This window comes from Eulemur rufifrons, chromosome 25 (genome assembly GCF_041146395.1).
Source record: "Eulemur rufifrons isolate Redbay chromosome 25, OSU_ERuf_1, whole genome shotgun sequence".
NCBI lineage: Eukaryota > Metazoa > Chordata > Mammalia > Primates > Lemuridae > Eulemur > Eulemur rufifrons.
In genome coordinates this window covers 16,897,914-16,916,710 of record NC_091007.1, presented here as the reverse complement: position 1 = coordinate 16,916,710, position 18,797 = coordinate 16,897,914, and the positions used below count along the sequence as shown (strand labels likewise).

The 18,797-nt window shown below is 37.6% G+C and overlaps 1 protein-coding gene across 7 annotated transcripts in view; it reads left to right on the top strand.

Moving 5' to 3' along the window:
* Window positions 1-18,797, top strand: part of ARHGAP21 (Rho GTPase activating protein 21) — a 125,615-nt gene that overhangs the window by 102,626 nt on the left and 4,192 nt on the right. For all 7 annotated transcript variants that reach the window (XM_069458889.1, XM_069458885.1, XM_069458891.1 and 4 more), the window contains 13 exons: window positions 1,578-1,703; window positions 3,070-3,354; window positions 5,604-5,668; window positions 6,451-6,587; window positions 7,170-7,312; window positions 7,986-8,141; window positions 8,239-8,317; window positions 8,906-8,979; window positions 9,059-9,148; window positions 11,413-11,538; window positions 11,727-11,768; window positions 12,087-12,192; window positions 14,086-14,117. In XM_069458889.1, coding sequence (XP_069314990.1) covers window positions 1,578-1,703; window positions 3,070-3,354; window positions 5,604-5,668; window positions 6,451-6,587; window positions 7,170-7,312; window positions 7,986-8,141; window positions 8,239-8,317; window positions 8,906-8,979; window positions 9,059-9,148; window positions 11,413-11,538; window positions 11,727-11,768; window positions 12,087-12,192; window positions 14,086-14,117 — 1,461 coding nt within the window. The remainder of the gene's footprint in view (window positions 1-1,577; window positions 1,704-3,069; window positions 3,355-5,603; window positions 5,669-6,450; window positions 6,588-7,169; window positions 7,313-7,985; window positions 8,142-8,238; window positions 8,318-8,905; window positions 8,980-9,058; window positions 9,149-11,412; window positions 11,539-11,726; window positions 11,769-12,086; window positions 12,193-14,085; window positions 14,118-18,797) is intronic.

The window sequence follows — 18,797 nt, the reverse complement described above, 5'->3', positions numbered from 1 at the left end:
TCTTATCTTAAATATTATTTTACTTGGAATGTTATCCTATTAGAAACCAACACCTGCACTTTGGATTCTGTCACCTCTGGCTGTCTCAGAGGCCCTTTCTCTTCTGCGCAGTCACCGTCTTCCCACTGCTGTGTTCACCATCATATACAGGCATGTTCTGCTGTTTCCTACGCAGAACAGAAACCTTCCTGGAATCACAGCCCTGTGTAGAACACTACTCCTGTGTTCTCTTCTACTTTTCACAGCAGAATCTCTTGGAGAAAGTATGTCTCGTGTCAGCCCACACATCAGAACAGCACTGCCCAGGCTGGGGTTGCCAGTGACGTCCAGGCTCTGGGACTAATGGTTACTTTGGTCGTTATAGTAACTTAAGCTTGACCTCGCAGTAGTATCCAACACATTTTCCACTCCCTTCCTGAATGCTTTCTTCCACTGGCTTCTGCTTTGCCACTCTTTTCTGCTTTTTCTTCTACCTCGAAGGCTGCTTCTCAGTCTCTTCTGCATTTGCCTAGTATCTAAAATGTTGGAATTGTTAGAGTGCTATTTCCTGAACTGCAGCTCATGCAAGCTCCTGCCTACGTGACACCTTCATTTGGATGCTTAATCAGCAATTCAAAGTCTACATGGCCAGTAGACCCTGATTGTCCTAGACCTCTTTGTCCCTTAGTTTTCCTCATCTCACTAAGTCCACTTCCATTCACCCACTTGCTCGAGCCAAATATCTAGGAATGAGCCTGGCTGCTGCTTTTGTACTCTCCCCCGTATGAAATCCAGTCCCCTCTACCTCCAAAACGCACCCTGTCTTCATTTATGCCACCATCATTCCTCATCTGGATTCCTTCTGCGACACTTCTTTTCATGTTTGTCCCTTTAGAATGCACTCTCCACGCAGCACTCTGAGCAATCTTTGAACTGCACGATCAGATAATGTCACTCCCCTGATCCATCGATTAGCGGCCTCCTTTCACACTCCTACCATGGCCTAAGAGACCCTGACGAATCTAAAAGTAGCTATTTCTCTCACATTGAACATTTAAAATGATAATGATGACTATATGGTCATTAGCTGTACCTTCTTCCTGAACTTCTGTTCCCTTTGACCTTTCATGACTGTTCCTTTTTTAAAGTTTTCTTCTGGATTTTAACTAAATGTTATTTCTTCAGACAGGCTTTGCCTCAACACTGCCAATTTATAGTTGCTTCTCACTTATTCTTGCATCTTGCTGTTTTTATTTTCCATGTGGTGTATGTCACCAACTTATCATTTTCTTGTTTCTTTTTTAAAAAATTATTTGTCTTTCTCCACTAAAATGCAAACTCATGAGAGTAGGAAAATCGTACTATTTCTATTGTTTTTTAATGGTTAAAAATTCCTTTGCAATGATGATAGTCCAGTCACATTTTCTTTAATGAGACTGGAAGTTTTTCTAATGTAATTGATAAAATTGGGATTTTTTTCAAAAATAGTCCTTCACTTGAAACATTGAGTAAGACTTTTTCTGCAAAGCAATTTCAATGTGCAAGTATTTATAAGGGAAAGAGCTAACATTTGACTGTTTTCTTGGCCTTCTCTGTAGATCACAGACAGCCAGAAGTCCTCAGAAGACTCTGGATCCAGAAAAGATTCCTCCTCAGAGGTTTTCAGTGATGCTGCTAAGGAAGGGTGGCTCCATTTCCGGCCACTTGTCACCGATAAGGGCAAGGTAATGTGTTTTCTAAGCCGCTGTGAATATCAGAAATGCAGGCCCTGACAAATAAAGCATAAATTCTGTATACAAAAAATGGCAGGATATCCAGGTTAAAGAATAAAGATTAAAGTTTTTTAAAAAAATAATTTTTTCTTTATGTAGAAAAAGATATTTATAAATTTTTAATCATTGCTTTAATTTTGTACTTTTCATCCTATGTATCAACCACATATAGAATATTTTATATTTTGGCAATGTATAAAAATAAATCAAAATATTTAAGAGGGAATCCTGCTTTTCTTATTTGTTTATTAGCCAGAGGTTGCCAGTGGCAATTCTCCATATTAATAATATTAAATTTTTTATTTAACTTTCCCAGTTCTTTTATATTGCCTTTATAATTTTTTGTCTCATTTTACAAATGTTTAATTTAAATAAGTATAATAGTGTCAATATACGCATCAAGTAAATTCTAATGTAATAAAAACTTTGTCATAAAAATTTCTTACAATATTTGGACAGCTTGTTTATAAGAACATATTAATGTCACCATAAGAGTTTAACATTTTTAAGAAACCTCCCCTTGGATGTGGATATTGTTGCTTAACCATATAAAGTTGGCCAGCTTTGTTAACTGAATTCATTTTTTTTTTTTTTTTTGAGACAGAGTCTCACTCTGTTGCCCAGGCTAGAGTGAGTGCCGTGGCGTCGGCCTAGCTCACAGCAACCTCAAACTCCTGAGCTCAAGCGATCCTCCTGTCTCAGCCTCCCAAGTAGCTGGGACTACAGGCATGCACCACCATGCCCGGCTAATTTTTTCTATATATATATTTAGCTGTCCATATAATTTCTTTCTATTTTTAGTAGAGATGGGGTCTCGCTCTTGCTCAGGCTGGTCTCGAACTCCTGAGCTCAAACGATCCACCCACCTCGGCCTCCCAGAGTGCTAGGATTACAGGCGTGAGCCACCACGCCCGGCCTGAATTCATTATTTATACATATTGTTTTGGGAACTCTTTATGCAGTGTTTATCATTTGCATGCTCTAAGATTTGTCTTAAGTCTGTCTTTCACTCAAAAGATTTTTTCTGATGGATTTTTAAAATATATTTTGCTACACTTATTTTATTTGAATTACTTTGTTCATTTTATCTTCCCAACTAACACCACCCTTGATTTTGATACGATGCATTGCCTGACTTGGTTTATGCTCCACAGTTTTTATCCTTGCTATAACTCGCAAATCTGGGTTGAGGTAAATTGGACACCTGCTAACTAGGTCTGTACATATAGGTGTAATAAGGATTTTGCTTAATGTGTTTATCCTGCCACAAAGATTTAGCCACGTGTTGAATATTCTTGAACTGTTTCATGTTTTCTAGCGCGTTGGTGGAAGTATTCGGCCATGGAAACAGATGTATGTTGTACTTCGGGGCCATTCACTTTACTTATACAAAGATAAGAGAGAGCAGACAACGCCGTCCGAGGAGGAGCAGCCCATCAGTGTTAATGCCTGCTTGATAGACATCTCCTACAGCGAGACCAAGAGGAAAAACGTGTTTCGACTCACCACGTCCGACTGTGAGTGCCTGTTCCAGGCCGAAGACAGAGACGATATGCTGGCGTGGATCAAGACCATCCAGGAGAGCAGCAACCTCAACGAAGAGGTGTGTGTTCTTAAGAATGTGGGTGGAATCTGACACACCCTTTTTACAAAAAATGTTATTTTCACTTAAAAAAAAAAAAAAAGTTGATCCAAGGAAAAAGTCAGGTGTACCTATTTCGTATTATTTTCATGTATTGGAAAATCACCATTACTGAACTAGAAAAATAGGTCATTCGTATGTTTTACGTACCTTCTCAGAAGCAGTGAACCACAGACAGACAAGAGACCTAGATTCCCAATCTTGGTCATTCCCTCTGTGACCACATGATTCTGAATCTGTTTCCTTATCTCAAAAACAGGACTGCTGTGGGGCATACGTTACAGCAGAAATTTGCGTCAATACAACTAATTGTGTAAATGCAGAGTGACACTGGTGTTAGGGTTTTTGTTAATGGAATTATACAGGCAAGCATATTAAACAGCATATTATAATACAGTGCTTGTTTTCTAAGAAAACTTGCATTATGAAAAATCATGTTATAAGCTTGTTTTTTTTTATTTTATGAGTAACAATGTTTAGGGACTTGAGAGTCCTCCGACCATCAAGATATTTTTACAGTAGGAATTTCAGTAGTAAAGGTACTTTTTTAACCATACATAACAAATTCAGCACCGATTAAGTCTGGCATTTGCTCAAGAATACCTTCTTTTTTTACCTTGTCATTGACAGGTTTTTTTACACTTTGTAACAGTCACTTTTCATAACTGCTGTGACCAAAAAAGGGGCACAGAGTTCTTTTTCTTTGCTCACAGTATGCAGGAACACCCACATGAACTGTAAACCTATGCAAATTATGTTCTCTAGTTTAGTCATTTCCATTATATCCAATTAAGATTATGAAAATTTATACCCTAGGGAAAATGCCTGTGCTTTTTTCCCTCTGGTAGTTTGTACCCTGCCTCTTTTGTGGTTAAAAATTAACATGAGATTCTTATCAATGCAACCTTCCTTCTGTAACCCCAGCTATAAAGATAGCATCAGACCTGAATTTTTGCAAAATAAACAGAGAATAAGAACTTAGATGTAGATTTCAGCTTTAAATAATAGTTGAAAGGAGTTTGTTTAATAAGCACCTGCTATGTTCTAGGCATTCCGTAGGGTAGTAGAATGTCATTGTTAAAACTCCTTCAGATGATTCCCTCTGTGACACACAGGGCTGGGTGTGAGATCATGCTTCTGAAGAACGTAGCATAGTGTCTGCTAGATAGCAAACACTTATTAATGTGAGCCTTCATCCTCCTCTAATCTTCAGACACAGGTATTTTGTTTTTTTAGTTTTATAGATGAGAAAATAATTCACCACAGATATATCATGTGACAGACACTATTTTAAACATTTTACATGCATTAATCTCAGCAGCCATATGAATGGGTCCTGTTACTACCATGACTGTTTTACAGACAAGGAAACAAGAGGTTAAGTAATTTCCCCAAGGTTATATAGTTATACATGTCAGGACTAGGATTTAAATCTAGGCAATCTTATTCTAGATCTTAATCCTATAATCTCTGAGCTGGTAAATTGGAAGAGTCCATTTAAAATCAAAATTATTTTACTCCAAAGCTAATATTCTTTGTAAATTGTATTGTCATACATTATAATCTCAAGATGAAGCAAATTAAAAAAAAATCAAGGACACATGCCAATGTATAATGGGAATCAACAACAAAAAAGTCATCAATCATTTTATGGTCAACTCTGGGTTTATCATATAGCTTATTATATAAAAGCTAACCCACAGAGGTTTAAAAAAATCAAGTTTTGAGCTTTTTTTCCCTGATAATCCAACTTCTACTTACAATACTAATTGACCCTCCATTTCACTGCTCCTACAAATTAATCATTAGCAAATTCTAGCTGTATTTTTCCATCTTTCATCCAATTGTATTATTTTTAAATCCTGATCATTCTTTCTACTATTAGTGAGAAAAAACTAGCTTTCTGCTTCCTAGTCATTTATTAAAAAATGACAGATGAGTTCAAAAAATAAGAATACTGTTACTTGCATGTACTCTTCTAGGTATTGCATGAATACAAAAAATAAACACCAAACTCTTGGCAATGAGGGAGGCACTTGGAACGTTTGTCACATGGTGCTATTGAATAGAGGCTTTGAAACAGCTCAGCTGAGAACAAGTGATAGTGTTTGCATTGAATAAGCAAAGTAATACAATGGAAAGCCTCAAAAAAGTAGGGTTATTTATATTTAGCATTGATTTTCTAATTTTACCTTCTGTTTATTCTGTAGGACACTGGAGTTACTAACAGGGATCTAATTAGTCGAAGAATAAAAGAATATAACAGTCTGATGAGGTGAGAATCCCACCATGCCTACAGTTAATTTGGACATAAAATAGGTACAGTCTCCCCCCTTATCAAAGACCCCCAGTAGATGACTGAAACTGCGGATAATACTGCACCCTGTATCTACTGTGTTTTTCCTGTACAGTAGTAACAGCCAGGTAGTGTATACAATGTGGGTACACTGGACAAAGGGATGTTCACATCCTCAGTGGGACAGCACCAGATTTCATCATGCTACTTAGAACAGTACACAATTTCAAACCTAGGAATTATTTCTGGAGTTTTCCATTTAATATTTGTGGACCTTGGTTGACTGCAGGTAACTGAAACCACAGCAAGCAAACTGTGGACAGGGGGTGGGGTGGGGGGGGGGGGGCGACTGTAATTGTTAAGAAATGTTCATTTCTGGCCGGGCGCGGTGGCTCACGCCTGTAATCCTAGCACTCTGGGAGGCCGAGGTGGGCGGATCGTTTGAGCTCAGGAGTTCGAGACCAGCCTGAGCAAGAGCGAGACCCCATCTCTACTAAAAATAGAAAGAAATTATATGGGCAGCTAAAAAATATATATAGAAAAAATTAGCCGGGCATGGTGGCGCATGCCTGTAGTCCCAGCTACTCAGGAGGCTGAGACAGGAGGATCGCTTGAGCTCAGGAGTTTGAGGTTGCTGTGAGCTAGGCTGACGCCACGGCACTCACTCTAGCCTGGGCAACAGAGTGAGACTCTGTCTCAAAAAAAAAAAAAAAAAAAAAAAAAAAAAAAAAAAAAAAAGAAATGTTCATTTCTTTCAGCAGCAAAGCAGAACAGTTGCCAAAAACACCTCGCCAGAGTCTCAGCATCAGGCAGACATTGCTTGGTGCTAAATCAGAGCCAAAGACTCAAAGCCCACACTCTCCAAAGGAAGAGTCAGAAAGGAAACTTCTCAGTAAAGGTACTGATGTTCGCTCTCTTGGATAAATTTAACAAATAAAATGATGCAAGACTGGCATATTAAAGCTCCTTTCATGTTTTTCTGTACCATCAGTGTCAGCTAGCTCACAGGTAAGCCCGGTCCAAGCTGATTGGGCCTTTCCCTTTAAGGTGAGGCCCAAGACACCAGTTTTCATCACAAAGTGAAGGAAAATCCAGCAGTTACATAAGAGACATTACAAATTTGAATGAGTCAGAGAATCCAGATGCTATCATTTTGAAATAAAACGATGATTTTTCCCTTTGCTAGAATCTCACATAACACGCTAATTTTATTTTCTTGCTGTTTCAAAGAAAATGGTAATATACATTGCAAAAGGATGAACGAGTAGAAGTGATACCTATTTATCTATTAAATTCTATGGAAGGTTACAAGGAGTGCCATACTAGGAAGAGAATATAATATTTTTGATAAATATAGGATGTATTTATATGTTAGAACTGTGATCTTTGTAAACATGGATAAAGTGTTTTTACAGTCATGATTAAAACGTTGTTTCCATTTCCTTTATTATGTTATTTTGATTTGGATCACAATCCAAAGATGATACTAGTCCCCCAAAAGACAAAGGCACATGGCGAAAAGGCATTCCAAGTATTATGAGAAAGACATTTGAAAAAAAGCCTACTGCTACAGGAACATTTGGCGTTCGACTGGATGATTGCCCGCCAGCTCATAATAATCGGGTAGGAGACACCAGCCAGATTTCCTGAAGTCATTAATTCAGTTATAATTATAATGGGACCTGAGCATACAGCTTTTCAGATATCAGAGACTGTCAACTATTGAGTATTTTCCTTTTCATAGCAGGTCTTCATTTTTCCCAAGTATTTCTGACCCATATGTTGAATAATTTTTTTCCTAATATATTGACTATGAAATGGAATAGTTATATAACCACTGGGAATACATCTAACATGGTCGATAAGAGTTCATTTTCAAATCATGTGTTTCTGGTTTTAGCATCTTAAAACAAGGATGAGAACAAGGCCTTGATTAAGAAAGTGTAATAAATGTAAAAATATGTGTTTGTTTATAACACTCCCGTTAGGATTCATATCATGAGTTCATTGACGTTACTCTCTCCTTCTCTTTTCTTGACTTTCTCTTTATTCAACTGCACTGTTTTCCACATTCTCCTTACTTGCTCTAGTTTCTGTCTTGGCCTACTCATTCTCTTCTCACTGGTTTTGTCTGTTCTCAGTTCTGCAGTGTCAATATACTTTGCTCTATATTGTATAACAGCAACTGTGTATTTCCTTTTGGATGCAGAAGGCCTTTTAGCTGTGACGTACAACTGCTCACTAAATACAAACATTTGTGCTAGATTACATAAAATGTTTATTTCTTGTTTTGCAGTATATTCCATTAATAGTTGACATATGTTGCAAATTAGTTGAAGAAAGAGGTCTTGAATATACAGGTATTTATAGAGTTCCTGGAAATAATGCAGCCATCTCAAGTATGCAAGAAGAACTCAACAAGGGAATGGCTGATATTGATACAGAAGATGATGTAAGTGTGTTTATTTCTATTTGGATAACTGATCCAGGTTTTTTTCCTTTGGTGGTATTGACTACAAAAATATTGTATTTCTATTTTGCACACCTAGAAATGGCGAGATTTGAATGTGATAAGCAGTTTACTAAAATCCTTCTTCAGAAAACTCCCTGAGCCTCTCTTCACAAATGGTGAGTTTAACGTCCATGAAAGATACCAGATGAAATGGTTCAAGTAACAACTGTTGGAAAACCACAGAATGTTAAAATGAACCAGGAAAAATATTTTGGACAAAGGAAACAAGAGGTTTTGTTAAGTTTCTCACATGTTGTTTAGTGACATATGTCAGTGACATATATATTATCCTGTTCGTCCATGTCTGTAGTCAAGTTGAAAATACGTTATTGTTGCCAGACAAAAGTCTTCAGACACAATATGGTACATTTACTAGAAATGTACCAAATGTTTTTTCAGTCAAGCCAAATACTTGAATGCTATTTAAGACACTGTCCTAGATATTGTTAGGGAGTGGGGAAGAATAGACAGGCTGTGTAAACTTGGGAGGGTACCTGCAAGGAACTCAGATTTCAGCGATTTTCTTCTATTTGTTGATATAGTTTTTAAGGATACGCCAAGCCTTATCTAAAATATAAATTTTAGAGATTCACCTATCAAAGGCTACTTGGGAATCTTCCCCACATTGTTCTCATTGTGGTTTTTAAAGAAAACTAGATTACAGTTCACCTAAGCAATATTTGTTTTATCATTCTTGTTGTCAGATAAATATGCCGATTTTATTGAAGCCAATCGTAAAGAAGATCCTCTAGATCGTCTGAAAACATTAAAAAGACTAGTAGGTATTACTTTTATATTTTTGGAGGTACAACTAACATTCAGTATCTAAAATCCATTGTGAAAATAATATGTTTCAGATTCATGATTTGCCCGAACATCATTACGAAACACTTAAGTTTCTTTCGGCGCATCTGAAGACAGTGGCAGAAAATTCAGAAAAAAATAAGGTATGTAAAGTGCATATTGAAGAAATGTACTTTCAGTGGCTTTAGTTTGAAGGATGTGCTTTATTGCCTCATGCCAAATAGGCCAAACAGACCCAAAAAGGTTCAACAAAAGCTCTAAAATAAGCCTTTCTAAACATCCCAAAATACCCGGTGTCACCATTTTAAAAAATATTTTCTTTTAAAGTTATCCAGCAAGAAAAAAGAAAATCAGAAATTTTACTTAACTGTAAATCAGCATTTTGAATAGATAACATGCACATGATGCGACTGTCAGAAGGGACCAAATGGTATACAGCAAAAGACATTTTTTTGGGGTTTGGGTTTTTTCCTCCCCTTTTATACCACAGCAAAATTTGTTATTCTTTAATATTGTCTAATACTCAGTTCACATTCATTTTTTTCTTGATTTTAAAAAATGGGTTTCTTTAATAGTTATTTAAGTCAGTATCCACACAAGGTCCACACATTTTATTTGGTTGATACATTATAGTGTTGATTAATCGATTCCATCATTAGAGGTTGCAAAACCTTGATTTTCTAACTCAGGGACATCACTTCTTGAAGTACTGAAACAGGCATTTTCATTTCTGGACACGAACATACGAGAGAATCCCACACGCTCAGGCACACTGCTGACCCTCCCTTTCCTCATCAGGGCAAGGGAAATGCCTTCATTTAGACCTGGGTAGTGGCTGTTCGGGAAGACAGTTGCCCACAATTGTAGTAAGGTTGGATTATGAGAATAGTATCAACCCCTATTACCTGCAAATCGAGAAGATTACAGCAATGTTATAATTTCTTGAATAACGATAGGGCTACAGATGATTTTTTTTAAAAAGAGAAAGGAAATGAAAGCCTATGTCAATTTACTGTTTCTAGAAATTCATATAGTAAGAGCCAAAAAGTTCAAGAAAATTCTAGCTAAAATATTTTCTAATTATTTCAATACTTCCTGAAGTATATAACATCATTCGTTGGTTTTGCTGGATGTTAGTAGTGGTGACTGGGAAACTAGTGTTTGATGGTCTAGTTAGGTTAGAAAGCACTGGATTAATCTTTAACTGATTTAACACTGAATCTTGAAGAAGGGGCTGTGGTATTTCACTTCTTAGACTTTTTTGGACCACATTTTGTGGAGCATCTCTCAAGAAATAATTTGTTTTAAGTAATTAATAAGTAAATTGTAGACTATTTTCTTAGCTTTATGTAGGAACCAGCTAAAACTATATCCTCAGATAAAAAAATGTCAGGGTATGTATATATAAATATTAATACATGTTTTCTTCATAGTCTAAAAACAAGGCCTTTGAGATTGTAGACTTTTGTTTTTGGAGCCACCATTACAGTTGTAACCAGTAAGATAACGACACATTCATTCTAGAGGGAGACTACAAATGTGCCATGTGTGCAAATCTAAGTAAACCCTTCCCCCATAGTTTCTTCCTAGTAAGCCAACTCTCTAGGAAAATCCTGCCTTCAACCATCATTTCTCTGCCCTGAACATAGCATACTCAGGCCTGTGTTATGCCTGCTAACCTATCGTATGCACAGCAGAAGGGGAGACGAGTTGTGGGTTTGCCATTTTTGTACCACACCCAAAAGGTGTGTGTGCCTGCAAGCGCCTCACAAAATAGTCTAATGGTATTTTTTTTCGCCTAAATGTGGTGACGTTTGTGACCCCCTGGTACCATTGTAATCAAATCCTAAATTCAAAATACTGTGTCAGATTTGGTAAGATATAACAAAGGAAAACAAAAGAGTCATATATTTGGTGACCTAATAAAAGTACATAATATTGAGGCATTCAGATTGTCGTGAGGCTAAGCTACAGGAGACTTAATGGAAGTAAAATGGCCGAGAGAGTCTTTCCAGACATTGGATTTTTATATATTAGCGGCCTTGATATACTTCTGGGACAAACCTGGAAACTTTTATGTATCTTTTAGCACTTTTCCCCATTTTTTAGTTCTCAAAGGAGTTTCCCTATTCTTTTGCAAAATTTTTCCTTTGATTTTAAAATTTTCATCAGTTAATCCAGTTCTCATTCATAATACTAGTTTTGAACCAAATCAGTTGTTTCCAATCAAAGACTTCTTGGAAACCACGAATGCCAATATTTGCTTATGAAAATCCTCATTAGAACATATTTTTTTACCCATATCAGTCAACCATCCTTTGGATTCTTTTTCATCAAAAGAGCCTTTCACAAATTTCCTTAAGAAAAAGACCTGATATAATCCAATAACATCCTTCCTTTCTTTCAGATGGAACCAAGAAATCTAGCAATAGTGTTTGGTCCAACACTTGTGCGGACATCAGAAGACAACATGACCCACATGGTCACTCACATGCCTGACCAGTACAAGATCGTAGAGACCCTAATCCAGCATGTAAGTTCAGGCTTCATCGCTGCAAGGAAATTCATTTTCATGAGCAGCTAAAATTTGGTAGGACAGAATTTGGTTATTTTTTTCCCCCCTATGAAAATTGCCTTTTTTCTATACTGTCCTCCAAGATATAGGTATTATTTAGGAGCTTGTTTAATTTCTCTTTTCACCTTTTTTATTTCAAATTTTAGCATGACTGGTTTTTCACAGAAGAAGGTGCTGAAGAACCTCTTGTAAGTATTGTCCGTCCGCATTTGTACTCGGTTATTTTCACTGGGGACGCGAGATCCTGATGCTACAACAGTGTCAACTTCCCGCTTTGTATGCTATTGTCCGCTTTGCACCCTGGAAGCAGGTCTCTAGCTCAGTTTCTGATCTAATGAAAATACAAGCGTGGTGCTGCTTTCGCGATTAATGATGTGTAAACGATGTAAGAAAAAAAAAAGTGCAGGTCCTCCATTCAGTAATGTGCCTTTTACTAAGTGTTGTTTGAATTTTAAAGAAAGTATCTTTGAAGAGATGATGAAGAGATCTTTGTTTATTAACCATAGACAACAGTGCAGGAAGAAAACACTGTAGACTCCCAGCCAGTGCCAAACATAGATCATTTACTCACCAACATTGGAAGGACAGGAGTGTCGCCTGGAGATGTATCAGGTAACTCTTGCCTGGGCAGTATTGACCTCTAGGCTAAAAGCTACATTCCTATAACCTGAAAGAGAAAATCAATCATAAGTAACAACTCACTATGATTTTTTTCCTTTACCTCTTTCTTTTTTTTCCCTTTCTACTAAGACAAAACTTAATCTTCCTTTTCTGATTGATCTTAATTATCTTCCAGTGACTGTAATGCCATTGGCAGTGCATGGACTTGTAATGTTTGTCAGAATGGAAATATGAGGGAAATGAGCATGCAAACCACTGTTTTGTTCTTTTCTTTTAATTCACAGTTTCCATGTAATAGTCATCACAAGGTAAAACAGATACATGCTACTGAATATGTGGTTGCTGTGAGGGCAGAAAGTCTGGTCTTAGAGCGTCTAAGTAGCCTGATTCCTGAGCTCGAACTTCTAAAATATGTTGAACTGCTAATGGGCACCATTTTCATAAATAGAGTGTATTACCTTAGCACTATAGATGTCACAGCAAAAGTCAACCTATTTGACATTTATTTTCTTCTGTTTCCTATTGCCACCCTTATGCTTGGTTAAGTATTAGTCATGACAGGCTCTTTTGATGACAATTTGCTCCTTCCAAACTGTTGCACTAATCTAGCATGTTGTTTGACACAATGTTCTCCCTTTGTCTCTAGTTCTTGTTTTAGTCCTCTAAAGGGTTTTCAGCACTTACTGACACAGGCAAATCTATACTGATGTTGAACAGGCGAAGTGGGAGGAATCTATCACACGGTAATGTCACTAGTGGATTCGGTGATGTCCCTGATGGACAGCTGGACCTGTAGGAAGAAAGAGGATTGTTGTCCACACTGTAGCTGCCTTGTCTGCAGAAACCCCCGATTCTTGTAACTGCAAACACAGTTGATCTGTGGTGTCGAGTTTCTCTTAAGATTATTGTAAACAGATCAATACTACTTTCTTAAAAGTTTTTCTGCTGTTTCTTGTTATTTCTGAAGCAGACCCTGAGGAGAAATAGCATGGTATGGTCTACCAGTTCTTAAAGTCATAAAGCATTTAGCCATGTGTTAAAAGGGGCGTGGCATGGGGCTCAGCTCATTAATCCTGAAAATCAATTTCCCGGGAGTTACAAGATAAAATTTCAAAATTGACATTATCCTGAATCATGCTAGCCCCTTCCTACCCTCTTTATAATTGTATAATCTGAGTTTTTGCCAGACAGTAAAATTATGGTCTCCATTTTTCCATTTCCATAATAGCATTTGTTAATAGAGAATTACAAAACTGGTAGCAATTTAACCAAACTAGTCAAAAGGACCCCTGACCGCACGCTGCTTTGCAACTGGGGTCTGAAGCACAAAGATCAGCATTATTTAATATGCAACCAAAGTGACCTGGAAGCAGGGTTATCCTCTTTTGCATCCATATGCATACAGTATATGCTTATAAAATTTAAGTCTGACAAAAATCAACATCAATACGCCCGTATGAGTGTCTCAATTTGTAGCGAGGGCAGCCAACGATCTTAAAAGTTCTACATTGTGTATCAGTTTTAGATACAGGATGTGGTACCTAAGAAAATTCTTAAAAGGTCTTCAAGCTTCTTTACTGCTAGATTGACTATTTAGCAAATTTAACAAACACTAGTATTTCTGTTTCTGTCTAGCACAGGGCTCCTTTGCCATTCCTATCATTGAGCTGGTTCTGCCTACAATTCACAGCATCCTTTCATGGCGGTGGCTTTCTGTGGTGCAGCTTGCATCTTTGTGAGCTCTGACTATCCACTGTGTTCTATTGTTTTGAGTTTTGCTTTCACATTTTGTTCTGTGCCTGTCTCTTCCATAAGTTTTGCATTGTTTGTCGAGAGCAGTAAAGATGGGCTGATACTGACCGTGTTTTATTTAACTTCTTACAGATTCAGCTACTAGTGACTCAACAAAGTCTAAGGTAAATTGTTTCATATGATTTTGAAATATTTTAGGGGGGAATTGTTTTGGGCTCATTGCTATGATTAATATACCAATGCATTCCTGTCTGATGACCCAGAGCAACAAAGTCTAATACATTGAAAAGTAAATTCCTAAAATAGAATACGGTAGCATACTGGATTGGGAATCGGAATGTTTAGTGTATTACACTAACTGTGGGCATTTTCTAACACATACAGAAGTGGAGCGAATACAGTATAACGAGCCTCCCTGCACCCATTCTCCATCTTCACCAGTTACCAGCACACGGCCCGTCCTATCTTCAAGCCAATCCCAAACATCATATCATGTTGGGATACATTTCAAAAGTATTATAGACTTTTGTTATTCCTTGCCTTTAGTTGTCAAGTCTCTTTAGACTTCTTTAATCTAGAACAGGTTCCCAACCTCTTTTGCCAGAAGATTTTTTTTTTAGAGACAGAGTCTCTCTCTGTCACCCACACTGGAGTGCAGTGGCACAATCATAGCTCACAGCAACCTCAAAACCTGGGCTCAAGTGATCCTGCCACCTCAGCCTCCGAAGTAGCTGAGGCTACAGGTGCGTGGCACCATGCCCCACTAATATTTCTACTTTTTGTAGAGATGGCAGCATCTTGCTCTGTTGCCCAGGCTAGTCTCAAACTCCTGAGCATTCCTCCCACCTCTGCCTCCCAAAGTGCTAGAATTATAGGCATGAGCCACCACACGGGGCCTCAGAAGATGAGATTTTTAACTCAGATAGACCTGTTTGAAGTCCCTACCTTCCCTCACACTAGATGCATGTCTCTTAACCTATTACTACAGCGGTGTCCCATGCCTGTAATATAATGGATATCCAGATGGTATAACTATTTAGGACAGTTTCTCAATTGTAGAAAAGTTCTCACTCTTCTCAAACAGAATAATGCCCAGCCTAGAATCCCGTACCCTGCAAAACTAAGTAAATACGAAGGAGAAATGAAGACCTTCTCAGACAAGCAAAGACTGAGGGAATTCATCAAGATCTGCCCTCCAGGAAGTATTCAAAACAGTGTTACACATGGATCAGCACAATAACACTGAGCATGTAAAACCATCCAAAAGCTAAAGGGCCAAGGCCAGATACCACAATGGCTCAAGAGAGAAAACAAAGTTCAACTCAACAGGATGAACAGAAATCTGCCCCACTTATCAATTCTCTCAATAAATGGAAATGGCTTGAACTGTGCACTAAGGAGACATAGGCTGGCCGAATGGATACATATACACAAGCCAAGTATCTGCTGTCTTCGGAAAACACATCCAACCCACAATGATGCACTCAGACTCAAGGTGAAGGGATGAAAAACAATATTTCAGGCAAACAGAAGCCAAAAGAAAAGCTGGCCTGGTGGTTCTGATTTCAGATGACTTAGTCTTCAAATCAACAAAAGTAATGAAAGAGAAAGATGGTCACTATATAATAGTGAACGGTACAATTCAACAAGATGACATATATTTAGGCACCTAACTCAGGTACACCCAGACTCATAAAGCAAATCCTACTTGATCTAAACAAAATGATAGAACAGCACCAACCTAATAGCCAGGGACTTCAACACCCCTGTGACAGGACAGATCCTCCAAAGAGAAAATTAACAAGGACACAATGGACTGAAACAGAACTCTAGAACAAGTGGGCCTACCTGACATTTACAGAACATTCTACCCAAAAACCATTGAATGTACTTTTTTCTCATCAGCTCATGGGACGTTCTCTAAGATGGACCATATCCTAGGCCATAAAGCATGTCTCAAAAACTTTCAAAAAATAGAAATTATACCATGCATCATCTCAAACCACAGTGGAATAAAATTGGAAATCAACTCCAGCAGAAACTCTCATCTCTACACAAAGTCATGGAAATTAACCTTATGCTGAACGATTATTGCGTTAAGGAGGAAATCAAAATGGAAACCAAAAGATTCTTTGAACTATACGATAAAGGAGACATAAGTTATCAAAATTTGTGGGACACAGCTAAAGCAGTCCTAAGAGAAAATGTATATCCATAAATGCCTACATCCAAAAGATAAAAAGATCACAAATCAATAATCTAATGAATCATCTCAAAGAACTGGAAAAGGATGAGCAAACCGACCCCAAACCTAGCAGAAGAAAAGAAATAACAAAGATCAGGGCAGAACTAAATGAAATTAACAACAAAAAAGCTATATGGAAGATTAATAAAACAAAAAGTTGGTTCGTTGAAAAAATAAAATTGACAAGCCTCTTGCTAGATTAATGAGAAGCAGCAAAGAAAGGACTCTAATAAGCTCCATCAGGAATGAAAAAGGAGAAATTACATCTTCATGCCACAGAAATACAAAATATCTATGAATACTGTAAGAACCTCTATGCACATAACTTTGCAAATATGGAGGAAATTGACAAATTCTTAGAAACACAGAGTCTGCCTAGGCTCAATCAGGAAGAAACAGAATTCCTGAACAGACCAATATAAAGTACCAAAATTGAAGCAGCAATAAGAAACCTTCCTAAAAAGAAAAGTCCTGGACCAGATAGGTGGTTTCACACCCGAATTTTGTCAGACCTACAAAGAAGAACTGGTGCCTATCCTGCAGAAATTAGTCCACAACATTGAGAAGGAAGGCATCCTCCCCAACATGCTTCTATGAAGCCAACATCACCCCTATACCCAAGCCAGGAAAAGATGCAACAACAACAAAAAAAACTACAGACCAATATCTCCTATGAATATAGACGCAAAAGTTCTCAACAAAATCCTAGCAAACTGAATTCATGTGCTTATCAAAAAAATAATCCACCAGGACCAAGTGGGCTTCATCCCAGAGATGCAGGGATGGTTCAACAAACACAAATCTATAAATGCAATTCACCACATAAATAGAAGCAAACAAAGACCACATGATCCTCTCAATGGATGCAGAAAAAGCATCTGACAAAATTCAACACCCTTTTATAAGGACACTTAAGAAATAGGCATAGACAGGACTTAACCCAAAAATGATACCATATATGACAAACCTACAGCCAACATCATACTGAATGGGGAAAAACTGAAAGCATTCCCACTTAGAACTGGAACCAGACAAGTTGCCCTTTATCACTGCTTCTACTCAACTCAGTGCTGGAAGTCTTAGCCAGAGCAATCAGACAAGAGAAGGAAATCAAAGGCATCCAAATGGGGGCAGAAGAGGTCAAACTATCTGTCTTTGCTGACGATATGATCATATATCTAGACAACCCCAAAGATTCTGCCATGAGACTACTGGGATTGATAATCAATGTACAGAAATCAGTACCATTCCTATACTCCAACAGTCAAACTCAGAACCAAATCAAAGACTCAGTATCTTTCACAATAGCAACAAAGAAAATTAAATATTTAGGAATATATTTAAGAAAGGAGGTAAAAGATCTCTACAGGGAGAACTATGAAACACTGAGGAAGGAAATAGCAGAGGATGTAAACAGGTGGAAAACCATACCATGCTCGTGGATTGGCAGAATCAACATTGTTAAAATGTCTATACTACCCAAAGTGATCTACAGATTCAGTGCAATCCCTATTAAAATACCAACATCATTTTTGACAGATCTAGAACAACTAATTCTACACTTCATATGGAACCAGAGAAGACCCCATATAGCAAAAGCAATCTTAAGCAAAAAGAACAAATTGGGAGGCATCAATTTACCAGACTTTAAGCTATATCACAAGGCTATAGTAACTAAAACAGCATGATACTGGCACAAGAACAGAGATACAGACCAATGAGAACCCAAATATAAAACTATCCTCATATAGCCATCTAATCTTTGACAAAGCAGACAAAAACATACACTGGGGCAAAGAATCCTTATTCAATAAATGGTGCTGGGAAAATTGGATAGCCACATGTAGAAGACTGAAACAGGACCGGTACCTCTTATAAAAATCAACTCATGGTGGATAACAGACTTAAACCTAAGACATGAAACTATTCTAGAAGAAAATGTTGGAAAAACCTCTTATAGACATCAGCCTAGGCAAAGAATTTATGAGGAAGACCCCAAAGGTAATCACAGCAACAGCAAAAATAAATAAATGGGACCAGATCAAATTAAAAAGCTTCTGCACAGCTAAGGAAACTATCACGAGAGCAAACAGACAACCTACAGAATGGGAGAAAATACTTGCATGTTACACATCTGATAAAGTGCTGAAAACTAGACTCTATATAGAACTCAGGAAAATCAGCAAGAAAAAAAAAAATCAAACAACCCTATTAAAAAGTAGGCAAAGGACAGGAACAGAAACTTTTCAGAAGTAGACTCGTGGCCAACAAACATGAAAAAATGCTCAACATCTCTAATCATCAGGGAAATGCAAATCAAAACCACAATGAGATATCACTCATCCCCAGTGAGAATGGTCTTTATCACAAAGTCCCAAAACAATAAATGTTGGCGTGGATGTGGAGAGATAGGAACGCTCATACACTGCTGGTGGGACTGCAAACTAGTACAACCTCTATGGAAAGTAACATGGAGATACCTTAAAGAGCTACAAATGGAACTACCATTTGATCCAGTAATCCCATTACTGAGCCCTACCCAAAGGAACAAAAGACAGTCTATAAAAAAAGACATCTGCACAAATGTTTATAGCACACA